Below are 25397 nucleotides of genomic sequence, written 5' to 3'. Positions count from 1 at the left end.
CTTTTTCTGACTTTCAGTTGATTTGTTTAGTTACTTTTCTGTCAGCTGGTATCATTACTGCAAATGCAGAACAAGCACGAGCTACAAGAAGACATGAATAGAAATATTGCTTTTGTGTCAGGCCTTCATAAAAATCTATCCTTTTTTAATTTTTTTAAGACAAAATTTATAGAGAAATTCAATAATGCAGTAATTTGCATCTAATTAAAATACGTCTGAAAATTTACTCTCTACAAAAATAATTTGGCAAGATATCTGATCATCATAGTTCAATACAGAAATACTTGGCACATAGCAAATCAAAACAAATCAAATATTTTAGAATTATCTGCAGAATTCTTCTGTTCTTACAAGAGCAAATAGACTAGAGACTGCATTATACTGAGATTTTTAAAATATGAATGGATTTTTGTGTTTGCAAATTCAATTATGTTAGGGGATGCTTTTTATTTTAGAAACACAGAAAAATATCAGGTTTTAAGCCAGTCTTTTTTCCTCACATTGTGTTACTTATGCCACTGTGTCCTAAAATTAATCTTTCCCATACTTACAATAAAATATTACTGTAATTTCCCATATTACAGTAAAAATTGAGAGTATGATTTGCATGATTTAGCTTGAAGGGAAAGTCCTATTTCTATAGAAGCAAGTTGAGAATTTTTATTAATATTTGAAAGCTGTTAATAGTTCTTCCTCTATCATCTATCAAAATGTAAACTACTAGTAAAATGAGCAGTAATGTATCTCATTGATGATGCCTGTCTGACTTTCTACATAAAAACTACTTCCCTTCTTTTCTTTTTTTAAATTTACTTTTTAAACTTAGTTGAAGGTCAAAGAGACAGGTGTAGAGCATGGATTGCAGCTAGTTTGGAATTACCAAGAATGTCCCATGCCACACACGTATCTGCCATATTAAAAAGTCCAAGTAGGCATTCTGCAGCCATCCAGGAGCTGACATCTAGGATGAGAAATTGATGGTTCACAATGGAATCAGGTGCATTTACGAATCAACAGGAGAAAAAGGAAAATTATTTTAGTGAAAATCCAGATGCTGTGACATGGGAATTCTTCTTCTGTCAATATTTTCATTAAGTTAACACTTTGATATGTTTAACCCTACCATTGAAGTTGACTTTATAGATAGCAGACTTTTTCAATCAGTTCATGTTTAATGTTTGGAAACAATTTTGATAGAATTGTCTAACACCTCAAAATATTCATGTCAGAGATATCGTCTTTTGTCCAGAGGGATTGTTTTAATTGCAGCTTGTCTAGAGAAGTACTTTATCACTGGAAGTTTTCATGCTACCCGTTTTATTTCATGGGTGTTGGCCTGTTCTGTTAACAGTTTATGTCATAAATTAAAATAAATTGACAGTTATAGACACAGGTATTGCCTTTCTCACTGCGGATAACTCAATGCATTCCTAAGCATTAGTCTAAGGTAATTACAAATAATCCTTTCTTTCTTCCCATTCTCCAGATGGCCCTTTGATCAAGCAGCATGTATTCATAACAGCTCCCTTTCACATATTCTGATGGTAGAACAGAGAAAAGAAAGATGACATTTTCTTTAGACCATATTCCATAGTAAAGTAGAGTGAATATAATCTGCATTCCTCACCAACATTCACAAAAATGTACTGTTTATTCTTCTAGGAACTATCCTTTTGATATAGTGACGCTTTTAAACTTGGTGCTGTTCAAGGCATCTGACACCAACAGAGAGATTTATGAAATTTCCATGCAACTTATGCAGGCACGTATCAGCTACTTTTTTTGTCCTCCTATCTTTGGAGGTTGTTTTGAGAAATTCTTATAAAGCACTGTTTATTTGCATTTTAGTTTTGTTTTGAAAATAAACAATCAGTTTTGTCTTGGCTATAAATACTTATGGGAATATTTATATAAAAATGAATGTTATGGTGTCTTTCATATTTGGAGAGTATACTGTGAAGCATATAGAATGTTCTCTGATAGCTAAACTTGAAATGCTGACATTTTGTGAATTAATGAAGTTTTGTCTCATTTCCTTTTTTTTTTTTTTTGTCTTTTATAGATCCTTGAATCAAAGCTTTTCGTTTATTCAAAAAAGGTAGCTGAGCAAAGACCAGGCAGTATCTTGTATGGGACGCATGGTCCACTGCCACCTCTTTACAGTGTCTCACTTGCCCTTCTTTCATATGAACTAGCAAGGATGTATCCTGAACTTACCCTTCCACTTTTTTCAGGTACCTGTATTTATTTGACATATTATCTGCTTTACACGTTTGTACAAATGATATACCGCTACCATGTTGAACCACAGTTCTGTTTATAAATGTAACTTGACCTGTTTTTATTCTGGTTCAGATTTAGGAATACAATATATATTTCCTAGAAGTACTTATGCAAAATACAGAAACCCTGTTTGGGGATTCTGTTCCACTTATGAGATCTTAGGGTAATTTTGAAATTACAGGTGCCCTGAATGAGTTAAAATGACATTGGCAAACTCTACTATAATGGGTTCTCGTGATTCCTCTTATGCATGCATTTATAGAGATGATGCTTGTGAGGATATAATTCTTCATTTTATATAAACATGACTTTAATTTTGGGCAGATTGATTGCCTGTGTCCAGTTTTACCAATTATTTGAATGACTCTTAAGTGATCTCTACCTTCTGTTATTTGCCATATAAGCATGTCTCAGCATTATTTTAATTTTATCAGAAATACCTTTTTTCAGAGTTACTGAGAAAAATGTTAAAGAATGAGACCTACAAGAGCACAATTCAGAATATGCCCACTCTGAGACCATTCCTGGGAACAATGATGTTTTGAGACATATCTGTCTGTTTTCATTAATCTAATGTATGACTCTAGTTTTTAAGTAACAGAACAAAAATGTCTGTAATCATGGGAATTCTTACTGGCTCTTAAAATCCATTTATGTTTTTTTTACTAAGTCTGTAGGGGCTGGAGGGAGGGTAAAGACACATCATCCATTTCTCAGTGCCCAAGATACCATGAGTTATAAATAGCTGATGTAAGGAAATTCTGATGGCTCATTTATCCTTAAGCAAATGTTGTTCATTAGTACTGTTATCATCTATTCATGTTGCTGTAGTGACCGTATCATTTAAAAAAACTCTCCTATACAATCCGAGACCCTTTCTGTATACAACAGTATGTGTCTTCAAGATTTTTAAAATCCAGGCAGCAGTTAAAGAAAGGAAATGTTTACTGTACTGATTTTACAGAAGAATTCTGGTAAAGAGAGATAATGTGGTTCACTTTGGCAGGAAGCTGTATTTCTTATCCCAGATTTTCCAAATCCCTTTACCTTACAGTGTCAGTTCTTTTTTTATATACTGTATAAAAGTGCTGTATACAAGCACTCCTGGACTGACAGCCAACTGAATTTTATAGGCCTTCCCATAGGAAATAAGACCCCAATATATGCAAGATGGCTTTTGTAAACTTGGTATAATAAATGCCTTAATATTTAAACTATAGATTGGAAACCTGGAGGCCAATGGGACATCTGCAATTCTGCAGAACACTTTTGTACGTTAATTCTAATTCTCTAGAAGTTCTTGGAATTCTAGAATAACCACCAGTAATTTAATTACCCTTTTTCCTTTTTATTGACATCCACTTCACTTAATACATAATATGGCACAGTAAAAAGGGGTGACTTTCTGTGTCTAAGCTTAGACTATGTTAGTTATTTTGGACAGAAGACCTGACCAGTTGCTTGCTGTTGTGGAATATTAAAGCAATGTTTCTCTTCAGGAAGCTCAAATACATGGTTTTGTATGCTAGTGGTGTGCAAGGTAAAAAACATCAGGTAGTCTTACAAACATCAGAAATGTGATTTAAACAGTGTTTTTAAGATTTCCTCCTTAAATTAATATGTTGTCCTTTTCAACTCTTACTATTTTAGAGGTAAGCCAGCGATTTCCAACTACACATCCAAATGGAAGACAGATCATGCTTGCGTATCTGCTACCATGGCTTCATAATATTGAACTTGTAGACAACAGACTGCTCCTCCCTGGTTCGAGTCCTACCACTCCAGAAGATGAACTGAAGGACAAGGATGGGGAAATAGCAGTCACAGGCGGACTAAAAGGCAATGGCTGGGGCTCACCTGAGGCCACCTCACTAGTCCTTAATAATCTCATGTATATGACAGCCAAGGTAAAAAAAGCAAATCAAACTAAGAAACCAACCTGTAAAACCCTTTCCTCCAATACCAATAATTTTGCACTGGAAGAGTTTTATTAAGGACAATGCTAAAACTGTTCTCTTTCTAAACATGGACAAAGAGTGTTTCATCCTTTGAAAAAAGCCCACCTTAATAGTGAGAGCATTAAGGAGTACTAATGGGGGTTCTAAGTTCAGTTCCCTCATATATCACCTCCTGGGTTAATGTGTAAGGCAGCAGATGAAAGTTTATTTGGGGGTGAGAATAAGCACCTGGAATTTGTCCTACTGAAACTCTTGTACTTTCTAGGAAACACTTACATGTTTTTTAGAAAAGGGAAAAGGGTAAAATGAGTATAAATTTCTAAAGTGCTGGTTAAAGCATTTTTTTTGCATAACGGAAAGTATTTTACATCACAGGTCCTGATAAAGGACCAGGGACCTTTTGTCCAGTAACTTTTTAATGTAAAATGCCTCCAAGGAGCTGTTGGAGAAGATACTGAGAATCCATTTTTACCTTCTCTTTGGTGAGTTGCAGGCTGCCCTACTAGTGTGCAATGCCTTCTCTGGCACTGCTTCTACCAGATTTAGTAGATGCATCTAAACTGCTAAATACATAAACTCTAGAAAGAAATGCCTGGTACCTATGTCATATGAGACAGAGTGGTTCATATTTCCTAACCTGCTCAGGGTTAATCCTCTCTCAAGCAGACTGTTCCACACTACATAGCAGTTGATTCTGAATCTTGCCTCATGCTGAGGGCCTCTAAGGAAAACATAACAATTATTTTGTGTGTGTTTTGTCATATGACCACATCTGAAGTAATGTGGGGACTGCGCTTCAGCCCACCAGCATATTTTTTTGGTATCCATTGCATATGCAGGGCACGATAGTGGCTTTGAATAATCTGATGGTATGGAGTCTCTAGGATATTGTTAGTGGAGTTTTATGGGTTGAAAACAAGTGTGATGCAGTCCCATCCTGACTGCCTGTCAGCAGCAGTCCTTGGAGTAAATTGCTTCCAAAACCACACAAAGTCTTGGTTCCAGAGTGATTAAGTATGCTTGCTTCAAACCATATGGTTTGACCTGGTTTTGAGGCTGTGACAAAGGGACTGGCACCTGGAAGTGTCAGTGTAGATGACAGTAGATGTAGATATCAGTGACAGTGTAGATGTAGCTAATATGTATTGTATCATTTTCAGTAGGATAGCATGACCTGGAGATTGCATCTCCTCTGCTAGTAGAATGTCAGCCTGGGCAGTGGTTAAAACAGACTTCTCAAAGTGGGAGGCAAAAATTTTACATAGGAAACAGAACAGCTTCAATTCTAGACTCCCACATAACTGGATGTGTGCACTAAATATTTGATAGACTGGACAAAAGGGAGTAATTTCTATAACTGTGTATTGCAAAAGAGAGTAAAAACTGTTCATTTCCAATGTGAAAGCAAAAGCCCATTAAATGCTTAATTCTGATAGGATTTACTGGGAGGAGAGGTTCCCAATTGTCAACTACTGTGAAGACTGAAGCACTTAGCACAAACATGCAGAACTTTGGTTACTTGACAACTCTAAAGATGAAACTTAATAAACTGCTTGGTTTTCACTTTTTGAATTTATATTCCTTAAGAATTTTTTTTTCTTTTTTTTTGTGATTTAAGTCCTTCTGTGGATCGGAACCTAAATGCTATTAAATAGAATTTATACTCTGAAGTCTGTCAGATAGATTTTGAAAATAATGTTTTGTAACTTTTTACATCATTTGACTGTAGGTTTTGCATTAGAAAATGCTCTAAAAGAGCATGCTTTAGTCTGGAAGTCTGTGTATTTCAAGAAATGTATGCTTATGATTCTTTACAGTATGGAGATGAAATTCCCGGACCGGAGATGGAAAATGTCTGGAATGCTTTGGCCAACAATGAAAAATGGAGTAACAACCTTAGGATAACGCTGCAGTTTCTCATTAGTTTGTGTGGTGTTAGCAGTGATACCATCCTCTTACCTTATGTAAGTGTTTGCACTTTATTTTGTTTGCTGTTGTTTATGTAGATTTTAATAAAGAAAACAACTATCACCTGCAGAAAATTGATTTATGTATCAAAAATAAGAAATATTAACATATTGCTTAGCACATTGTACAAAATTAAATGTCAGGAATAAAAGAGCCAAAAAACTGAAATTAAAGACAGGAATTGAGTACTTCAAATCTCAGTCTTCAGCAGTGGAGCACACCTTATGTCAAGTAGGAACTGGGCTTCTTCCAAGCAAAGAGCAACTTTGCATGTCAGTGTATGGGGACAGTAGCAGAGACGGGGGTCATAAATTGCCCGAATGAATTGAGAAAAATATTAGAGATATTTTTCCATTACAGACTTTCATAAAAATATGCAATTTGTATATATATATTTAATTTTTTATTAAAAAGACAGAATGGCTGTTTCTGTGATTAAATAACTTGCATGGAAAATGAAGAGAAGTAAAAATACTAAATGCTTATATTTTTTCTCAGTAATCAATTAGTTTACAAAGCTATTAGTTAAATTTTGAAAGTCTATTAAACAATGAATGTTGTATCATGAATGGGACATAACATGCTATGGTCTTATTAGCTTATTTGTTGTAAATATTTAGCTGTTCTTTCAGAAAAGCATGCAATTTTAAGAAAGTGATGCATTCTGTTCTCCTGTAACCAAGTAAGGCTTTCTGTGGGACATCTGAAGAGAAAGAAGATAGTTAACCTTTATAAGCTCCTTACCATATCAACTTCTGCCTTTGGATGGCTGTCATAAATTATATAATGGTTCCTGTAATATGCAACTCAAACTGTGTTGGATATTGTTGTTATTCCAGTTAAAATAAAATGAGGGCTGTCTGAGAAAAGCAGGATGGTTCCATTCCCATGTTCCCTATTGCTCAGTTGCTGGGTGAAACAGAATCTAAATTTAGTAAATTTTCCAGCACAATTACAATATGCTGTTTTATAAGTTAGCCTCTTTCTATTGATTTCCCTGAATTACATTCAAAATTCTATTAATGGGATGAAACTTGTCTAAAAATCCTCATAAACATACTTCATTTAGAGTTGCTGAAATAATAGTTTGCTTAAAGTGCTTAAGATGACTGCTATACATAATGAAATAAAGAAAATATGGAAGCCCATACAAATTTTCAAGATGTTGTTATTGTACCATAGGCATCCTGTTTGTTTCCTTTTATTTGTAGAGTTTACTGTTCTATAGTCTCAAATCAGTGTATGTATATACCTCACTAATCAAAAGAGGAAAAATTTGACAGTGGAGTTGATGTAAGAACAAGCTCAAGGTTTGTATGAGAGGAAGACAAAGGGATTGATCCCAAATATCTTGAGGGTAATTAAGATCTTTCCATCAGTTGTGACAGAGGCTCTCCATTCAGTGTTGACCATGCTTTGAACAGGAGGTTAGACGAGAGACCTCCCAGGTTCTTTCCAACCTGACTGATCCTACACTCTGTGACAGACTTGGCATTAGGCCCAAAGGTAGTCTCCATCAGGAGGAGCTGTGTTGGCAGAGAACAAGTGGAAAGCACAGAGATAAGACACAAAATGAGGGTTGTTAAATTTCTGTCAGCTTACAAAAGGAATAGGGGCAGTTTTCTAAGAGGAAGGAGTAGTCCTGTGCTGAGTGTATGTCTAACACCTAAATTTGTAGCCTGACTCCTAAATAGCAGGCTGGTGCCTGCTAACCCTGTCGTGTCTTGCCCAGGAGCCCCTCACATACGTTATCCTCCCCTCTAGATACTTGCCAACCCAAAGCTTTCAGCACCTCCTTTTTCCAAAACTGTTGCCATCCCACAGCTCTGAGCAGCCAACCTCAAACCCCCTCCTACCCAGAGCACTTCTTTCTTCAAATTCTTTCCTTGCCTCAACATCTTGGCTCTCACAGCTCTGTCCTCCTCCAGGACAGTAGAGCAATCTGTTTTGGCATATCCAGCTTCATCTGCTCAGCATCTCCTGTTTTGCCTGTGGGACTTTTCTGGCCTCCCTCCCAGGCTTCCAGTGGCTGTTAACAAGACACTCAGGTCTTCATTGATGGCGGCAGGTGACAAGGTTCCTGTGTTTTCTGCCACACAGTTAGTCCGTGTTTTGTGATGTTGAGTTAAAAGTCTGATTCTCATATTTTGCAAAATCTGAAAAAAATTTCAGCTTCCGTAGGAAGCCTGACTGTGCCTATGAGTCACCCCTTCACTGATAGCTTTGTCTGGAGTAGGAAAATACACTGGGCTTATCACACACATCTGCTCAATGTTTTGCTAATGCCCTGGAGTTTACAGATAAGAAATCATACCTAAGTCTGCTAACTACACAAGACTGCTGATACCATAAACTTGTGTCTTCCATTACCATGTTATCCATTAGATAACAGATACAGATTGCTAGATAATGCTAGCAAATAAAGATCATTTGGACAGTTTATGCAGGTCACCTGGGCTCAAAAGACCACAGAGTTGCAAGATTGCCAGTTTACCCATCTCCTTTTGGAGCCCCCTGTACCCCAAGGCAGTCACCAGCTGCTTTGTGCCTTCAGCCATCTGTTCTGCCTGTATGGGTTCAAGCCAAAAGCATGCCTGACTCACTTTATTTTTAATCTTTTTCTTCATCAACTAAATTAATTGCTTTGTCTCTTATGTTTCCTTTAAGAATTTTTTCCCAGTGCCCCAGTACAAATTGCTGAGCAGTCCATTCTTTCACATTATGTACTGAAAGATTTCTTAGAATATTTATAGTTCAGAAACTTCTTCAGCAAAGACTTAGTGTGACCCCTTCAGGGGTGAGAGAAGCTGAAAAGGGCACTGTGAACCCAACCAGAAATGAGCCTCAGAAAGGAGATGGATTTGTATCTAGAAAGTCCCTGGGAAATTTTTAGCACAGTAGAGTAAAAGAGACATGGAATATGTGCATTTTCTCTAGTTTAGGCAAAAAAAAAAAAAAAAAAAGAGAGAGAGAAAGAGGAAAATTAAGCAATTAGGAAGTTATTTTAATGGAAGTATTTAAGAGTATAAGAACAGTTATACTTGGTGAGGCCAACAGGCAGTTCAGTCCAGTATTTTAGCTCCCCTATAAGCATCTATTTAGGACCATCTTTAAAAACAAGCAGGCAAGCACAGAGGGATGCTTCCCCATATGGTCCACGAGCTCCAGCACTTAGTGAATCAAATGGGTTTGAGTTGGAGAGAGTGTCTGCTTTTAATAGCCATCAGGGTTTTCTTCCTCAAGAATTCAGCCTATTTTGATCTCAGTATCTCAACAGCCCTTATTGTTGCAATGCATACAATAACTTTTGAGGTCTTGTTAAAAGATTTATAGAAATTTCCAGAATTTCTGTTAATGATACTCTCAGATTTTTCAAATCCAGATACATGAAGTCTGTGTACATAATTGCTCTGCCTTTCTTCCATTTGCTATTACTTTGCTTACAGATATAAGTAGCTACTTAGAGCCTGGCTTATTGTTTGTGGCTACAGCTATAGTTTTGTAGATGTGTATGTTATATAGTTATATACCTAAACAGCTCATTGTGAATGGTAAGCAAAAACTTTGAGGTAATTAGATCACAGATTGACTCTGCTGGAAAAATGATGTTGATGTCAAGGTGAAAAGCTTTATTTCTGTGTGAACTGTATGTGGTTTTGATATCTGTCCAGGAGCAACACTTGCATTCTGGATCCTTTCAGTACTGCAGTGTAACATTTATTGGTTTCTTTGGAAATTCACTTTAGTCAGAATTTAATAACTGTTGTCTTTTTCTCTAGATAAAAAAGGTTGCTATATATCTGTGTCGCAATAACACTATTCAGACAATGGAAGAGCTTCTTTTTGAGCTGCAGCAAACCGACCCAGTGAACCCGATAGTCCAACACTGCGATAATCCTCCATTTTACCGTTTTGCTGCCAGCAACAAAGCCTCAGCTGCAGCTTCTGGTATGACCTCAATGTGTTTTCTGTTACGCTCTGCAGTAGCCAAATATGCTTAAGAACCAACCCCATATTTACCCTTGTTAGTTTTTGCCAAATTCTTGAAAAACAATAGGTTATGTCACTTTGGAATGAGCATAGTTTAAGGAGCGGAAGAACATTACTACGTTAATCTACTCCTCAAAGCATATAAACTTTACACCATTCAGCCATGCAAGCAGGTCCTAGTTTGTAGAGGTGACAGTGTTCATTCATATGTGCAAGTACTTGCAGGATGATCACTTTGACTGTAGCTGCTAAAAAACCCTTTAAGTTATGGTCTTTTATTGCTTTGCAAATAATGTCCGCTGTGTGTAACAGGTGTTCTTACTGACATCTCATACACAGGAACCACCTCTAGCAGTAACACTGTTGTAGCTGGCCAAGATAGTTTTCCTGATGCGGAGGAGAACAGAATGGTGAAAGAGACTGATGAAAGGTTTGTGGTTTGGGTTTGTTTTTTTCTCCAAAATGTATGTGTTTTCCTAGGCTAAGGGTGAGATGTTGAATAAAAGTCTGCATTGTATTGTGAGTAACTGTGATGCTCAAGCTGATCCTAAATGGTGATACATCCTAGTATGTATAAGTTTTTTTAAAAAACCTATTCACAGGATTCTAGTTCCTGACTGTTGTTTAATAATACATTGTAAAGAAACAACTGTTGAACCTACATTGATTGAATCATGCTAAGTAGATCATGGGTTTTTAGGGATTATCTACAAAGGAAAAAGAAAATCAAAAGTGTGTATCAAATAGTGACTGCTCAAATCTTTATGAAAAATCAGTTTTGATCACACCTTTCGATTTCATGGACAGTGAATAAAATTTAGTTTGCAGTTTTGTATCCATGACCACAAGGACACCTCTTTTGTCTGGATAAAATATCTTACAGAGGAAAGCTATGTAAAATACTTTGCTTAGAAATCATATATTCAATTTAGACTTTGGCTTCTTATGATACATACTGAAAAATGATGAATGAATAAATGCAAAGCCTAAGGGTCGTCAGATCCTCGAGCACAGACATATATATTGTTTCTCTCACAGAAACCCTCTTAGTTTTGTAAGAGAACTTCGAACGGCTTATAATAGCATTCATCAGTAAGTGCATTAGTATTACATTAATCTGTTGTTGCTAATAGTCACTAGTATCACTTCAGTGGTCCAACTCACCTTCCATAGGCTCCGAGCACAGAGACAATTATGTGGGCAAACCTTTCTATACTTCAGAACCTTTTTAATTACTTGCCTTTTACATGTTACAAACATGAGTAGCATTTTGTCAGGTTAGTTTTATGTGTCTGCTAATTTAAATGTCAGTAAAAAATAGCACTCAGTACTAAGTAAGGTTTCAAATTGATAATAAAGCAGATTTTACTGTGAATGATGTTTTCAGCATATGCACTAGAAAGGAAAATAAAAACATTTTTCCTCTGAATTATTTTTTTATTATTCTTTAGCTAAATTTTATGGCTATATAGTTTTAAGTTAGATTTTTATTTAGTTGATTTTCAGGCAAGTTGAGCAAACATCTCCTACTGTACTTTCAATCTAACTGTGTTTTCAGGGTTTCTTGTCTTATGTAAGTTTTAAATGTGACTCCAAAAACGTTCTTAGCATTCAGATTTATCAGAGACCATATGATAAAAATGAAAGGAAAATTACAAAGTTCTGGCATTCTGGTTCCTGCTGAAAGACACCTCAGAAAAAAATGGAAAATAATTTACCTGAATTCATTGCTGATATTTATGTTACCAAAGAAACTGGAAGCTGTAAGTGCATCTGCATTTCAAAAACAATGTGTCAGTCTTAGAATGTCCATTAATATTGACTTCATGCATCAAGACATATGAAATAATGAAGGTCATAGATAGAATATCGTGTATTAAGATGCCTAATTATGCATTTTTGTAACTCACACAAGGAATTTATTGTGTCCTTACGAGACAGACGTGCTTCAGAAACAGTGTAATACATCGATGTATAGTGAAATACCCTGCACTAAGATGTATGCACATTGGTAAAAAATTGAATTGAATGTTGTCTAGAAAACCTTCAGTTTTGTTTCATTTGACATATGGTTATTTGTAATTAGTTTCCTAGCTTTGCAGAAGTGGTGATGTTTTTAGATCATCACTAGTGTGTGGAGACCTCAGTATGGCTCCTCTCGCTCCACTTCAGGCCTAGTTACCCTGACAGCACAAGGTGGAGGAAGTCAAAGGAGATCACAAATAAAAGTTAGCTGGCAAAAAGTAAAAGATCTGTGGCAGATTTGAGGACAGCTGTGAGCAGTTTGTTCTGGCTCTCATAGCCCTTAACTTCTCTATTAGGTCTGCTCTGGCAGTTGCTGGATTCTCCTGTGGGAAGGGGATCTACTGAAGCTTTTCCTGCTTGATACCTGGTGTGGGTTTGGCTTTGGACTATCCAGTCAGTTACTGCTTTAGCAAGTTGGGAGAATTTTACCCATGAACATGATCTGTGACAAAATACTAGCTGTGGATTCAGTTCAGCCTTAGCAGTTTCTTGCTTCAAGAAAACCACGTGTTTGCAGCATAAGAATTTCCCTTTGCTAAATTTTAAAAGCTGTTAGAACTTCTCAGAAACTGACTGCAAAATCTTTCGTGGAAAGAAACAGCATTGTATTCACATTGCTATCTACTCTTGTGTAAAAGCGCAGCTGTCAACTCCTGTATAAAAGTGCATACTTAAGGAAATGCTTTTTCTGTTTTTAGAGTAAGCATATAGTCCAGATGTTTGATGTCAGTCTATGTTTATAATGAAGATTTTTTCCTTGTATTTGAAGGTTCAGTAATGTAATCAGAGCACATACCCGACTAGAATCAAGGTACAGTAATAGCTCCGGAGGATCTTACGATGATGACAAAAGTAAGTTTTATTATTCAATTTGATGAAATTTCTGGTGTTTTGGTGGGAGAGGAAAACATTCTGATGTCTGGCGGAGGCTCTCTGTTTAAATTCTTTATAAATAGAAATGTAACAAATGTAGCTTTACCATACAGGGAGTGTCCTTATTTTACCTTCACACCTCATTTAATTAGTTTACTTTGTTTAATCTGGGCTCAGTCAAACCTATTTGAAGGCCAGAGAACTTCACAAAAGGCAGCAGCAAAGAATCCTCTGGACAGTAGCACATTGAGCCTTTTGTACACGGCAAAGCCAACTAAGAGCATTATATCAAGTGCTTTGAATTGTGTCATTTGCCAGTATATCCCTCCAAATCAAGTGCTGTTACAAGAGCATGAAAAGAGATTCAGGAATTTCCAAATATGAGATCTTATCTCCTCTTTAGCTTTTATATGCCCTCTGCAACTAGTTTCTGGCTACACTGTGCAAATGTGTACTAGTGAACAGATTGAGATAGGGCTCCTGAGCACTCTTGTTGTTCTATATGTATTTCTGCAAAATGGACTATAAATAGACACTTGGTGCTCAGCAGATATTCCAAAGAAAAACAGTGTCAACTATTGAACAACAGTGTAAAATTTATGAGTTGGATTGCTTGGCTTCATTTTTTGATTGAATTGTAAAGAAGGCAATTTAGAGATTTCAGTTAGGCCCTAACCGAATGTAAATAAGGCAAGACCTTGTTATTGACTTTCATCTCTGGCTTGTTAAAGCCAGGTCAAATAATATATAGGCCATAATATCTTGGTTTGGTGCTACAGACAGCATTTTGGAACAGTATTTTGACATAAGAAGTAAAGATTTTAAATATGCTTTAATCTAAGTAATTTTTGGCAATACTCTTCTGCAAAATATGCAAACACTGTCAAATACAATACAATGGGATAATTAAATGTATATTAGAAACTATTATTCATAATTATGAAGCACAATATTTACAAAATATTGTGTATGTACAAACTTGAGTATTTAAATACACAAAAAAGTCTGTAACATCTTAAACTCAGTAGGTCTTAGTACACTTGTCTTGGGTTTTTTGTGGGTTTCTAGTGCTGCAGCTACTAAAAATTCTTCGCCAGATGTTAACTGGAACACTGGTGCTAATCTGATCTGCATTAACAATCTTTCAAAACAGAACAATATTTATACTATCAGAACAACCTTCAAAAGTTGGTGGTTTTGACAAGAGCTTAGAGTAATAAAAGGTTAAAAAATACTGAAATTTTCTTTGCTCTTTTGGAATGTCTCCTCAAACCAGTGCCCAACTGTTTTTTTCCTGCATGTACATGCAAGCTTCATAGTACCATGAATATTTATGCAAAGTGTGCTTCGCCTAGGGGTTCCTTTAGCAAATATATGAATACCTAGATGTAAAATAAAATGCATTTTACTTAGCTGCTGACATGTATATAAAATTCTAATAAGAAAGAGCAATTCTTATACCATTCATCATTCTACAAGATACATAATGCAAATTCCATTAAGCTGCAAAGGAGTTGCTTGTATGGCTTCTCTCTTTTCTCCAGTCTACTTGAACATACACGTATTGCTGAGGATATAAACAGGGAACATAACTCTGCAGCACAGAAAACATTTTGTTTGGATAAGGATTGCATGTTAAACTTCAAAGTGCTTCTTTGTTCCTTTTTCAGTCTGTACATAAACCTGTGAAAACATGAGTGAGGATCTAAGTCTCAGTATGAACTTCATGAAGCACTATGCTGTTAAACACTTAAATAAGTTGTGCCTGTGAAAAGCATCTGGCAAACATTATCTGGTTAATTCTTAGAAGATGAATATGCAAAAATGCTGTACTTTGATACATTATTAGGTTGGTTTATTCTTTATCTGTAACTAAGCAATCATCCTCCAGATGAGGATCTAAGTAGAGGTCTAAATCATAAAGGCCTAAAATGTTCCTTGAAAGACCAGCACTGAAGAATGGTAATTATAAAGTTGCATTTTAGAAATAATTGGAGGAGCAGCTACTGCATTAAAGGTCTCCTGAAGATCTGGGCTGAAGATGTTTTTTCAAAACTAAGAATTGATGTGCATTAGAAATAGCTAGCTCTGATACTTTTGTAGGCATCAAAACAATTTCTTTTCCCGTGGGAAAGCTGACAAGCATCAGATGCATGCTGTTAAAAAAAAAAAGAAGAAAGTGCTGAGAGTTTCAAATCTACCTAAAATACAAAAGGGAAACAAAATAAAACCAAAACAAACAAGCAAACAGAAGCCCACAAAACCCCAAACAAAAACAAACAAAGCAGAGCAAAAAATAACACTAATTAAAAATTCATAAAAGGCAACGTTTGGGTGTATGTCAAGAACAGACCTGGAAAAGTTACTTTCCACAGCAGTGTATTGCAAACTGCTAGACCTCAGAAATAAAAACTGACCAGTGGGAAAATCAAAAGGAGTGAGAGGGAACAAAACACAGAAGAGATTAACAAAACTGTGCAGCTGAGAGAAGACAGAAATTGTTGGACATAACTTACTTGACCCACATCATTGCAGATAAGCAGGTGGAAGAAAAAACCCTAATGCTCATTAACAAACAGCAGCTGTCATAGTGAAGCAAAGTTAAATATGAGAAATTCAAGAGATAATTCTTCCCTGTTGAAACAAAATTGCCCTGAAGATGTTTTTTGCATTCCTTATGCCTCTTTGCTAATTCAGGACATTTAACTTTGCCTTTGTAGCATTGCTCAGCAGGGCACTGGCGAGGAGTTGCAAGAATGTGTCACTGGTACTCTGCTCCTTGCAGCAGATGGCTTCTGACAGCAGCTTTGTTGGCTGAACTTTTCTCTCATTTTTGAAGAGAAAGTCCGTTGCTTGGTGCTTTGTGATCTGGATCCAAAGCTACTAAGGGACAGCAGGCATTCAGCTGCCGCTCCTACCATTCAGTGCTGTCTGCTTAGAATCTCTTTAATTTCCATCAGCATGAAAGAGGGATTAAAAATGCATCACTTGTTATTGAACACAGGAATTTGCAAACGTCATGGCATCTTATCACATTATTCCAAACAGCTGAACTGATACGTTAGCATAAAATCTATTTTAGTATTTCTCAAAAATGGATGACCAGACTTGGGTTTTATACACTCTGTTTTAATGATTTTCCATGCAGACGATCCTGTTTCTCCATATACAAGCTGGTTATTGAATATTGTGGAAACCAAACAGCCACATCCCCTGCCTATGCCTTACAATGGAGGATGTTGGGCACCACTTGTGGATTACCTCCCAGAAACTATCACACCCCGGGGCCCCCTTCATAGGTGAGCAGTTTCTCATTCTGACATTTCACACAGTGTGATGCTTCCTCTTACTAGTTGACCAACACCAATTCAACTGTCCCACCACTCAGAACATCTGAAAATCATACATTAAATTTCTGCTGATTTCCAGTGCAAAAACTAACTTGCAATGAAAGCTCTCAACTCTACCAGATTTCTACCAGAAAGCCTATTTACAATGTAGGACATTGCTGGTAAGAATCAGACTGAAGAAACAACTAAAACGGAAAGGAAAATTTCTCTCTCCAAAGCCTTTGTGCCTGTTATTCATAGGGCTTTGATCTTTTATTCTAAGTAGGCTATGTGTATTCTGAAATTCCTTTTTTACATAATTTGCATTGACAATAATAGGGGTTTTTTCAGTAATGGGTACTTATCTGCTTAATACCATAACTAAGGTGCTTCAGCATTAATCATGTTGGGAAGAAATGCAATAAATTTGAAAATTTAGAGATTGTTTATTTCTTCAGAAATAGGCATCATTGTACTGCTTTCCCATTTCCAAGACATTTGAAACTGATAATGTGATTTAATTTCTAGGTGCAATATTGCTGTCATCTTCATGACTGAGATGGTAGTGGATCACAGTGTGAGAGAAGATTGGGCTCTTCACCTCCCTTTGTTGCTACATGCTCTCTTTTTAGGTAAAACCAACAGAACAAGAAACAAAGTATAAATGTACTCCCATCCTTTTCCTTTAGTTTTGCTGAAGCTATAGAGCTGTGTTTCTTACATGTTTTGATTATGACCTCCCCCTCCACTTAAAAAAAGCCCAAGGGAATTATGGTACATGAATTAGTCTCAAAACTTTGAAGCTTTTGAATATTTTGGCCAATTTCACCCAAATTTGAGAGATGTGTAGAAATTCAAAAATGATTGACTTCCTAAAATATCTCTAAAAACACATAGCAGGTGAAACTCAGGCCCTAGTACAGTTTGGTTTGTGATAGCAGTCTACATATGCCTTAGGCCTGGACTACACACATTGGTGCTGTCTCTTGCCTTTGCAAAAATACTCTGTAAGAGATCCAAGATTACTGTACTGCAGAGGTAGTGGAGTAGGACACAGACCGCTGGAAAGCAAGCTTTATTAATTGCATTGCTAATGGAATACTTTATCTCTTATGTACCTGAGCATAGAGGCACTGCTTTTTCCCCACTGCTGTGTCTGCTCCTGATTGTAACACAGTTCAGCTGGAAGGTGTTAGCTTTCCTGTTCTCCTGTTTAACATTACGAAAAGTGAGTGGTCTAATTTTTTAGCACGCAAGAGTATTTAGCATTATAAAGCCATTCCTTAACTTTCACAGTTGATAAATAATAGTGTTCACAAAAACCCACAGCCAGACAGTTGTGAAATAAATTTATTACAGCTGAGATCGCAGTTCACTTCTCATTCAGACAGCATAGTTACCACTAAGTCTATTCATGGTCAGTCTGGAAAGAGTCTGCTGTTCAGCAGACAAAAAGAGATTAAACTGGGAGGTTACAGCACAGTAACAGTGTAAGTTGAAGAAGATAATTCATTCTCCTTTTATGCTACTCTGTCACTAACTGTTCTGTTTGAATTTTTTTATGAAATAGGATTTTTTTATATCAGTATATTTATTTCACAAACTACTGATTAAATGCAGGACTAATAACCAGGACTGTGTTGGATGGGACTTTCAGAGTCAGTTTCAATAGGATATTTCGCATATATTCTTCACTTAAAATTTAAATTTATTTTGTGGCTGCCCATAACAATTTTTTCCTTCTTTTTTTATGTGTCTGTGAACTTTCCAAGTGTAAGAGGGAGCTGAAAGAAAACTGGATCAAGTTTATGGATCAAATCAATAACCATTAACTGATCAAACATCTTTAATGTGATTTGTAACAAGTGTGAGAAAACTGGTGCTTACAGTTAGAAATTCTCACAAGAATACAGGAATAACAAGACAGAAGTGGTCATGCAGCAGCATGACCACTTTAGTTAAGGCAGCTTTAAGGAGCCATCAGGGAGCCATGCAAACAAACATATGCAAAAATAGTTAAGACACTAGTAATCCATTATAAAAATGTCTTTAGTTATTTGTTTGCGCAATAAGGTTTCAACATTACATTTTTTTAATAAGAAACAAATAGAAATTTATAAATAGCATTTGAAACAACCTCTTCATTAAGAACTCTCAATTCTAAAATGTGAAATTAAAGCTAAATATAACTGGTAACTAAGTGTAACTGGTTTAGTGGTGACTAGAGTGAGATCACAGCTTAAAGGCTTTAAAGTAAATTTCTCTAGAGCTGTTAAACCTCCTGTGGAAAATTCTTCTATGTTTTGTAGTAGAGTTCTTGTGATGTTTTAAGGATGTTATGTTATATGTTAGCCAAAGGTATGACTGTGATTGAAAATCAAGTATTTCTGTCCTGTTGGTATGTCAATAGACAGACAGATACCTCTGACTAAAAAGGAAACTGGAAACTAGTATAGTGGCTAGCTGGAGAGCCAATATCCTTTCATTTATTGGAATGAGAAAATACTTAAATGAAAGAATTTTGCAATTTATGTGTGTTTAATAGCCTAACAGATGGTTTGTAGTAGTGATAGTGGAGAGGCATAGTGCTGGTGTGAACCTGCCTATGTCAGAAGGGCATGAAAATCACTGCTGTATAAAATCTCTTTTGCAACCAATGTGAAATGAGTTGAGCAGCTAGACTTTTTCCCCATGGAAATGTTTCCACGTCACAGAAGTTTACCCTCTCAGGAACGCTTCCAAAGTAAAGAAGGGCCCAGCACTGGACAAGCACAAAGACTGAACTGTCCTTCTCTTATAGTTAGAAGATCTGTGCCAAGACTTTCATACAGCCCTGGGGTTTCATAGGATTTCAGTCACAAGTGTTGCCAATATAGAATTTATCTTCAACTAGAAGAACTTTTTACATCCTTTCTGATGTATTTTAGGGTAGGATGAGTTCATTGTCTCCTGGTAGGTGGAAGGAAATGGAGAAAGGAGAATAGGAGCAGAAACCTGAAGAAGCTGAAAAAGAGGATGGAGAGGATGCCTGCATTTTTTTTTTGTAGAGGCTATGGGCAGAGGAGTAAGAGACCAAGAATCACAGGACCTCCAAAGAACTGCCCTTAGGAGCCAAAGGCACGCTGTTCAGGCAGCATGAGCAACTATTTTTGCAGGCCAGCAAGAACCAGCATGACTGGAGTATATTAGAAAACACCTGACTTGAAAAATAAAGTAATGAAGGAGCTGCTTTTTAAAGAGGAATATATCCTGAGAAGAGAGGAGCTGAAGAAGTTAAAAAAATAACTTTTCAGCACTTAAACTACTCCTAAACAGAAAAAAGTACTTTAAATATCTTGGAAGGTACTGAAAGAGAATCAAAAAGAGTTTACTACAATAGAATGCAGTTTATTTTACAAACTTCATTTTACAAACATACAAGTTTCCCTCATATTTGTAATTTGTGAATTATTCAGGCTGTTTTAAAATCTTACAAACAGCAGTAGTGTAAACCAGATCAGTCTTTCAGTGCTAACCTTCAGTTTCAGTTCTGCACCCTCTGCTAGGGGCTAATATCTCATGCTACTCACTGGTAGCTGAAATTCATTTTTAAGTGATTTGTCTGTCAGTTCCTTTCTTAATAAATCAGTATCTACCTCTTACAGTTTGCACTCATTCTAAACCTGATGTCTGTGCAAGAAAGCCACATACTGTGGTAAGCAATGTAATTACAATCACCATCATTAATTCCTTACCTTTAGAGGTTTGCCAAACCTGGCAAATTAACACTGCACCGAGACAGAATGTATAAAGTTGTATTGCCACTCATTGTTTGTACCTCCTGTATGGGACCTCAGTCTGGAAACTGATTATACACAAGTAACAACAATAGTAACTGTGTCTGAAAATACTACATCTTTTGTTTGTTTGTACTGTTGTCATGGACTTGCCTTGTAATTTTCACTATTTCTGGAATGTGAACTTGTTTATTATTACTTCATATTCAGAGGTTGCTGTAACCTTTTCATTTAGGCCTTGACCATTACCGCCCGGAGGTCTTTGAACACAGTAAAAAGTTACTGCTTCACCTTTTGATTGCATTATCTTGCAATAACAACTATCAAGCCATTGCATCAGTGCTGCTTCAGACCAGAGAGATGAATGAGACCAAGACTCTGACAGTACAACCGGCATACTTACCTGAATATCTTTACACAGGTAACAAAGCAAGAAAAATAAGAGAACATTGCATTATACTGTCAGGTTTTTGAAAGTAGGATTACTTTTCTAAAATACAACAGTTTTGATAAATCGAAGTAGTAAAGTGGAAAATACGAACAGTAATATTAACTCCATGTGAATGCTATTTATTATTAGATAACTTTTCATGATAGCAGGAAATTTATCTAATGTAAGGCATAATATATAATGTAGTATTTTAAAATGAATAGGCCTAATAACTTCTCGACTCCCCCCTCAGGGAGCCAAGACTACTTTAAATGAGGGCAATCATTCCTCAACCTTCTAAAGAAATTAGTAAATAATTCCAACACAGAAAGAGACAGGGATATGCAGCTCAGATTTTCCATTAAGTTAAATTTAACATGATACACACCCTCCTTTGTATCACAGATAAACTTAATTTCTGTCCTGAAATCTGTTTCTAGATTAGGAGGCTTACTTCAGACTTCTGCTGAGATCAGTGTTCTGTTAACTTTTACCAATTTACCTTTTTTTAAGGGGTTGGTTGGGAACAGTCTGTAGAAAGCTGCTAGCTAGATTTGTTGTTGTCATAATAATACCAAAGGCAAGTGTACTATTGAAATTTGAAGGGTCATAGAGCCAATATAGAGTTATGGATGTAGGATTACTTGTCTGGGAGAGAGTGAGGAGCTTCACCATACACTGAAAAATGAAAAGGAAATATTATCAAATAAGTGGCATTTCCATGGTTCTTTAGGAATATAAGTAATAAGTAATTTGGCTTTATAAAGAATATTATGTGATAACTTTTTTTTTCTGAGACACAACGAAGTTATTTTAAAATGATGTGTAGACAGGATAGGTACTTCAGATTAATGAATGTTTTGCCAAAGAGGTTTCATTCTGAATAACGTCTATGCAAAATTACCTCACACGAATTTCCTGTCTCAAGTTAGGTAGATTTCTTTTCCAGTGCATGTCTGTGGATTATTAAATACAGAATAAAATTCTTACATTAAAATTATATTACTGCTTTTATGCCAAAATGAAAAACTGTTTTTATTCCTGTGTCTGAAAAACATAATTGGTACCCTGAGTATGGGCCTCTTAAGTCCAAGAAAGTGTCAAAACTTGGTCTTTGGACTCTCTTTTGAGCAACTAATATAAAGAGTGAAAGTGTGGCTGAGTAGCTATAGCAAAGAATCCTAATTGAAAATACTTAAGCTGAGGTATGTCAGGCAACTAAATTAAGAGTGTCATGATCTGCAATGGGTTTTGTCCTGCTCTCATTCTTCTCACAAGGCCTTTTTTTCTGTTGTAGATACAGCCTAAGATGACTAGCAGTCTAACCTTAGTTTCTAATTTCAGCTCTGAAACTGTGTGTCAAGGTTTTGATCTAGCAGAACACTTACTCAGATGGTTAATCCTAATGTAGAAAAAATTTAGTATGAGTAGTCCAGTGGTTACAGTTACTAAAGGTGAACAGAAGCCTTAAACATTTGTGTCTTGGTTTCCATTACATTTGTAAAATTAGGGCAACATAATTGTCCTAATAATTCCACCTTGCAGAGTTTTTTTTCTTCATCAGACCAGTCCAGAAAATTGAGCTGATCTTTATATGCACTTTGCCAACTTCTAAATTCACTTTACAAAAAGTAACACTTCTGAATGTAAAAAACTTAAATATTTTTCATTTTATGTTGAGTTCTACACCTTTAAAAACACAGTACCATTTTCACTCCCATCAGCGTTTGAGGTTGTTGTATTCCGCAGGTTTTCCCCATTTCCCAGTAGAACGTTTCTGTTGCTGACTCTGAAAATAGTTGCTTGGCAGACACTTTAATCTGTAACACTGGCCCAACAGTGCATTCCATCTTTATCTCCTCCCTTTTGGCTGGCAGGTGGCTTTGACTTTCTGCGGGAATACCAGTCATCTCCGGTGCCAGACTCCGGCTTGAGCTCCAGCTCCACCTCTTCCAGTATCAGTCTGGGAGGCAGTAGTGGAAATCTGCCACAGATTACACAAGAAGTTGAGGACATGGACACTGCTGCTGAATCAGATGAGAAAGCAAACAAATTAATTGAGTTCCTGACAACCAGGTAATGGAGATAAGCAGAGGATATGTTTGTACTCGAAATGCATACTTTCATGTAACAACTTAAAAGACTCTAAGGAAAATTACTGAGCTTATATAGTAATTACAAACTCCCATTCCTCTGTTATTGATACTAATTTTAGTAGGTGGGTACTTAAAAACACTTCAGTGTCAGGAAAAGCAGAAAAGAATCTTGTCCGACAGAAATGAAGTGTTTAATTGACTGATATTATTATGTTCAGCAATGAACTAGTGGAAGAAGACAGTTTTATTATTATAAAAGAAGATAGAAAATGTACAGGGCATAGTGAAAGGCCATAGTGAGACTAGTATTAACTACCAACTACAGCCAGCAGATTCTAGGCACACACTGTTAAATTAAAGAACAGGGATTTGTTTATCCTGCTCTCTAAATGGTATAGCTTATATTTAAGAGAGAGACTTTGTAAAATACAGCGTAGGAGTATTTATTTACTTGTATTTAAAATTCTGTTCAGTTGCATGTTTTCCAGGTCATGACCCTGTAAATATCTAACTGCCTTTACAGATTATATCTTTTAACCGATTACATTTATTTCAGATAACTCAAAGAAATCTTGCACTTTGTTATGTATTTCTTTAAGGGCATTTGGTCCACTTTGGTGCCATGAAGATATCACTCCCAAAAATCAGAACACCAAGAGTGCTGAACAGCTCACTAATTTTCTGCGCCATGTTGTATCTGTATTTAAAGATTCCAAGTCAGGTAGTAAATCTTTTTGCTTTTATAACTAAAGAAATATTCCCTCACGGTCACACTTAATATTTATTCTGTGACTTAGTAGATCTGCTTATGCAGAAACAGAACACATATGTCTTAACAAGGATGCATAACATATGAAAGAATTACTTTAAAAAAATTCATGTTAGATTAAACTGTGGCTAAATGTTAAATTGAGTACTTCTTCAAGGCTGTTGGTAGAAAGCCTTTTGATTGATTCTGCCAGATAAAATCTCCTCTATGTATTTATCTGTTGGTAAATACATCACAGCTACTCAGTAAATGTACTTCAGTAAAGTTCTTCAGGCAATAAAAGTTTAGTTTTCACTTATTATGTTTTTAGAACTTAGGAAATGCACTGATTGTATTTTGAAAACCAACACAGTTGCTAATTAAATATCTTCAAAGATCAAAGCAGAATGCAGCATCAGTATTTATATTAAAGATCTTATCCAAAGCCTTCTGAAGCTAATAGAAAGACTCCTAATATAACTTTGCTTTCAGTTTGGGAGTCTTCAGAAGTTACTCTCTTTCTGCCAGCAAGATTAGTGATTGGCTTGAAAGTTTGTCCATGAACTGTAAAAAAAAATAAATCAGATTACTAATTTTAGACTCAGAATTTTGTTTTGCAGTTCATTTTCTTACATTCTGTGTGAAATAAATGTAAGCAGTGAGAAATTCTCCAAAACACAGACATTTCTGCACCTCCATTTCTCACAGGGTTTGCGGGATATGCTAACATGCATATCCTCCTCACAGAGTAGGTTCAGCTGTTTATGACCCACAGCAAAGTCTGTCATAAAAAAAAAATTGACATCCTATTCTTTTGCTTAGGTTTTCATTTGGAGCAGCATCTGAGTGAAGTTGCTTTACAAACAGCTCTTTCAAGCTCTTCCAGACATTATGCAGGTCGCTCTTTCCAGATATTCAGGGCCCTAAAGCAGCCCCTTTCTGCACATGCGTTGTCTGACCTCCTGTCAAGATTGGTGGAAGTTATTGGAGAGCATGGAGATGAGATTCAGGTATGCATATGTACATAATGCTTCTTAGTACTGTTGATTCAATGTATACTTAATTTAAAATTAGCATTTTAGCAAGGGTGTTCTGGAGTCGAATGATGAAGAGTATAATGTGGCCTTAGAAAAGGTTACCTCTGAGTTTACTGAATTCACATGTGCATTACCTAAACCTTCGTCAGGCTGTTACAGTCTTACATACCTCTAAAGAGAACAGCTAGAAAATATCTAGTATTTGTCACTCAAACTGAAATCTTCATGATGACCATTTTTCCCTTTCAACGCTATTAATTTGAGCTTAAGGAATCCATCATCTACCTGCTGATCTAATCTGACGAGATGAAGTAGACACCATCTCATTCCTTAAATGTTAACATCTTTTGAAATAAAGAAATCCACCCCATCTGTAATAATACAGAGCCTGCACTGACTTAGTTTGATACAGACCTTTCACCTTTCACTGAACTGTGATGTTCATTCAGTTTAGCTAAACAGACTGAAATTTTACCATCAGAGACTGTTTATTGCAAGATTCAAGACTTAATAAAGAAAAATACTTGCTCTTAGTAAGAAATAGACTGACATCACCTTCATATTTTACTTAGGTAATGAAACTGCCACAAGATGACAGTAATATTCTGTCACAATTGCTTGTGTAGAGTGTAAATCACTAACCTGCAAGTCAGAGGTTTGGTGGGCCATTGCCAATACCCTGATGAGATATGTGCTCTTCTTGCATACCTTCATAGAGCATTTAGAGGCAGAAAATAAAACACATTTGTAGTGACATTTTAATGTTCAGGGCAGTGGCTTTGATGTGAATGTTGTTCTTTTTCAAGAGAAATTATGGGGTTTCAGTAGGTGCCTATTCCTTTTATGAACTGAAGATTTTTAAATGTTACTTTTTTGAATGTCTT

The 25397-nt window shown here is 36.1% G+C and overlaps 1 protein-coding gene across 7 annotated transcripts in view; it reads left to right on the top strand.

Annotated features, from left to right (window-relative positions):
• Positions 1-25397, top strand: part of FRY (FRY microtubule binding protein) — a 207861-nt gene that overhangs the window by 139516 nt on the left and 42948 nt on the right. For all 7 annotated transcript variants that reach the window (XM_039386873.1, XM_027728918.2, XM_027728919.2 and 4 more), the window contains 13 exons: positions 1663-1762; positions 2063-2234; positions 3934-4190; positions 6059-6205; positions 9989-10157; positions 10539-10629; positions 12994-13076; positions 16246-16396; positions 16955-17058; positions 20438-20623; positions 22510-22708; positions 23328-23449; positions 24299-24486. In XM_039386873.1, coding sequence (XP_039242807.1) covers positions 1663-1762; positions 2063-2234; positions 3934-4190; positions 6059-6205; positions 9989-10157; positions 10539-10629; positions 12994-13076; positions 16246-16396; positions 16955-17058; positions 20438-20623; positions 22510-22708; positions 23328-23449; positions 24299-24486 — 1969 coding nt within the window. The remainder of the gene's footprint in view (positions 1-1662; positions 1763-2062; positions 2235-3933; positions 4191-6058; positions 6206-9988; positions 10158-10538; positions 10630-12993; positions 13077-16245; positions 16397-16954; positions 17059-20437; positions 20624-22509; positions 22709-23327; positions 23450-24298; positions 24487-25397) is intronic.

The sequence above is a fragment of the Pipra filicauda genome, unplaced genomic scaffold (assembly GCF_003945595.2).
Source record: "Pipra filicauda isolate LSUMZ 115617 unplaced genomic scaffold, ASM394559v2 scaffold50_size3627746_pilon, whole genome shotgun sequence".
NCBI classification, from domain to species: Eukaryota; Metazoa; Chordata; class Aves; order Passeriformes; family Pipridae; genus Pipra; species Pipra filicauda.
This window is presented reverse-complemented; position numbering and strand designations above follow the sequence as displayed.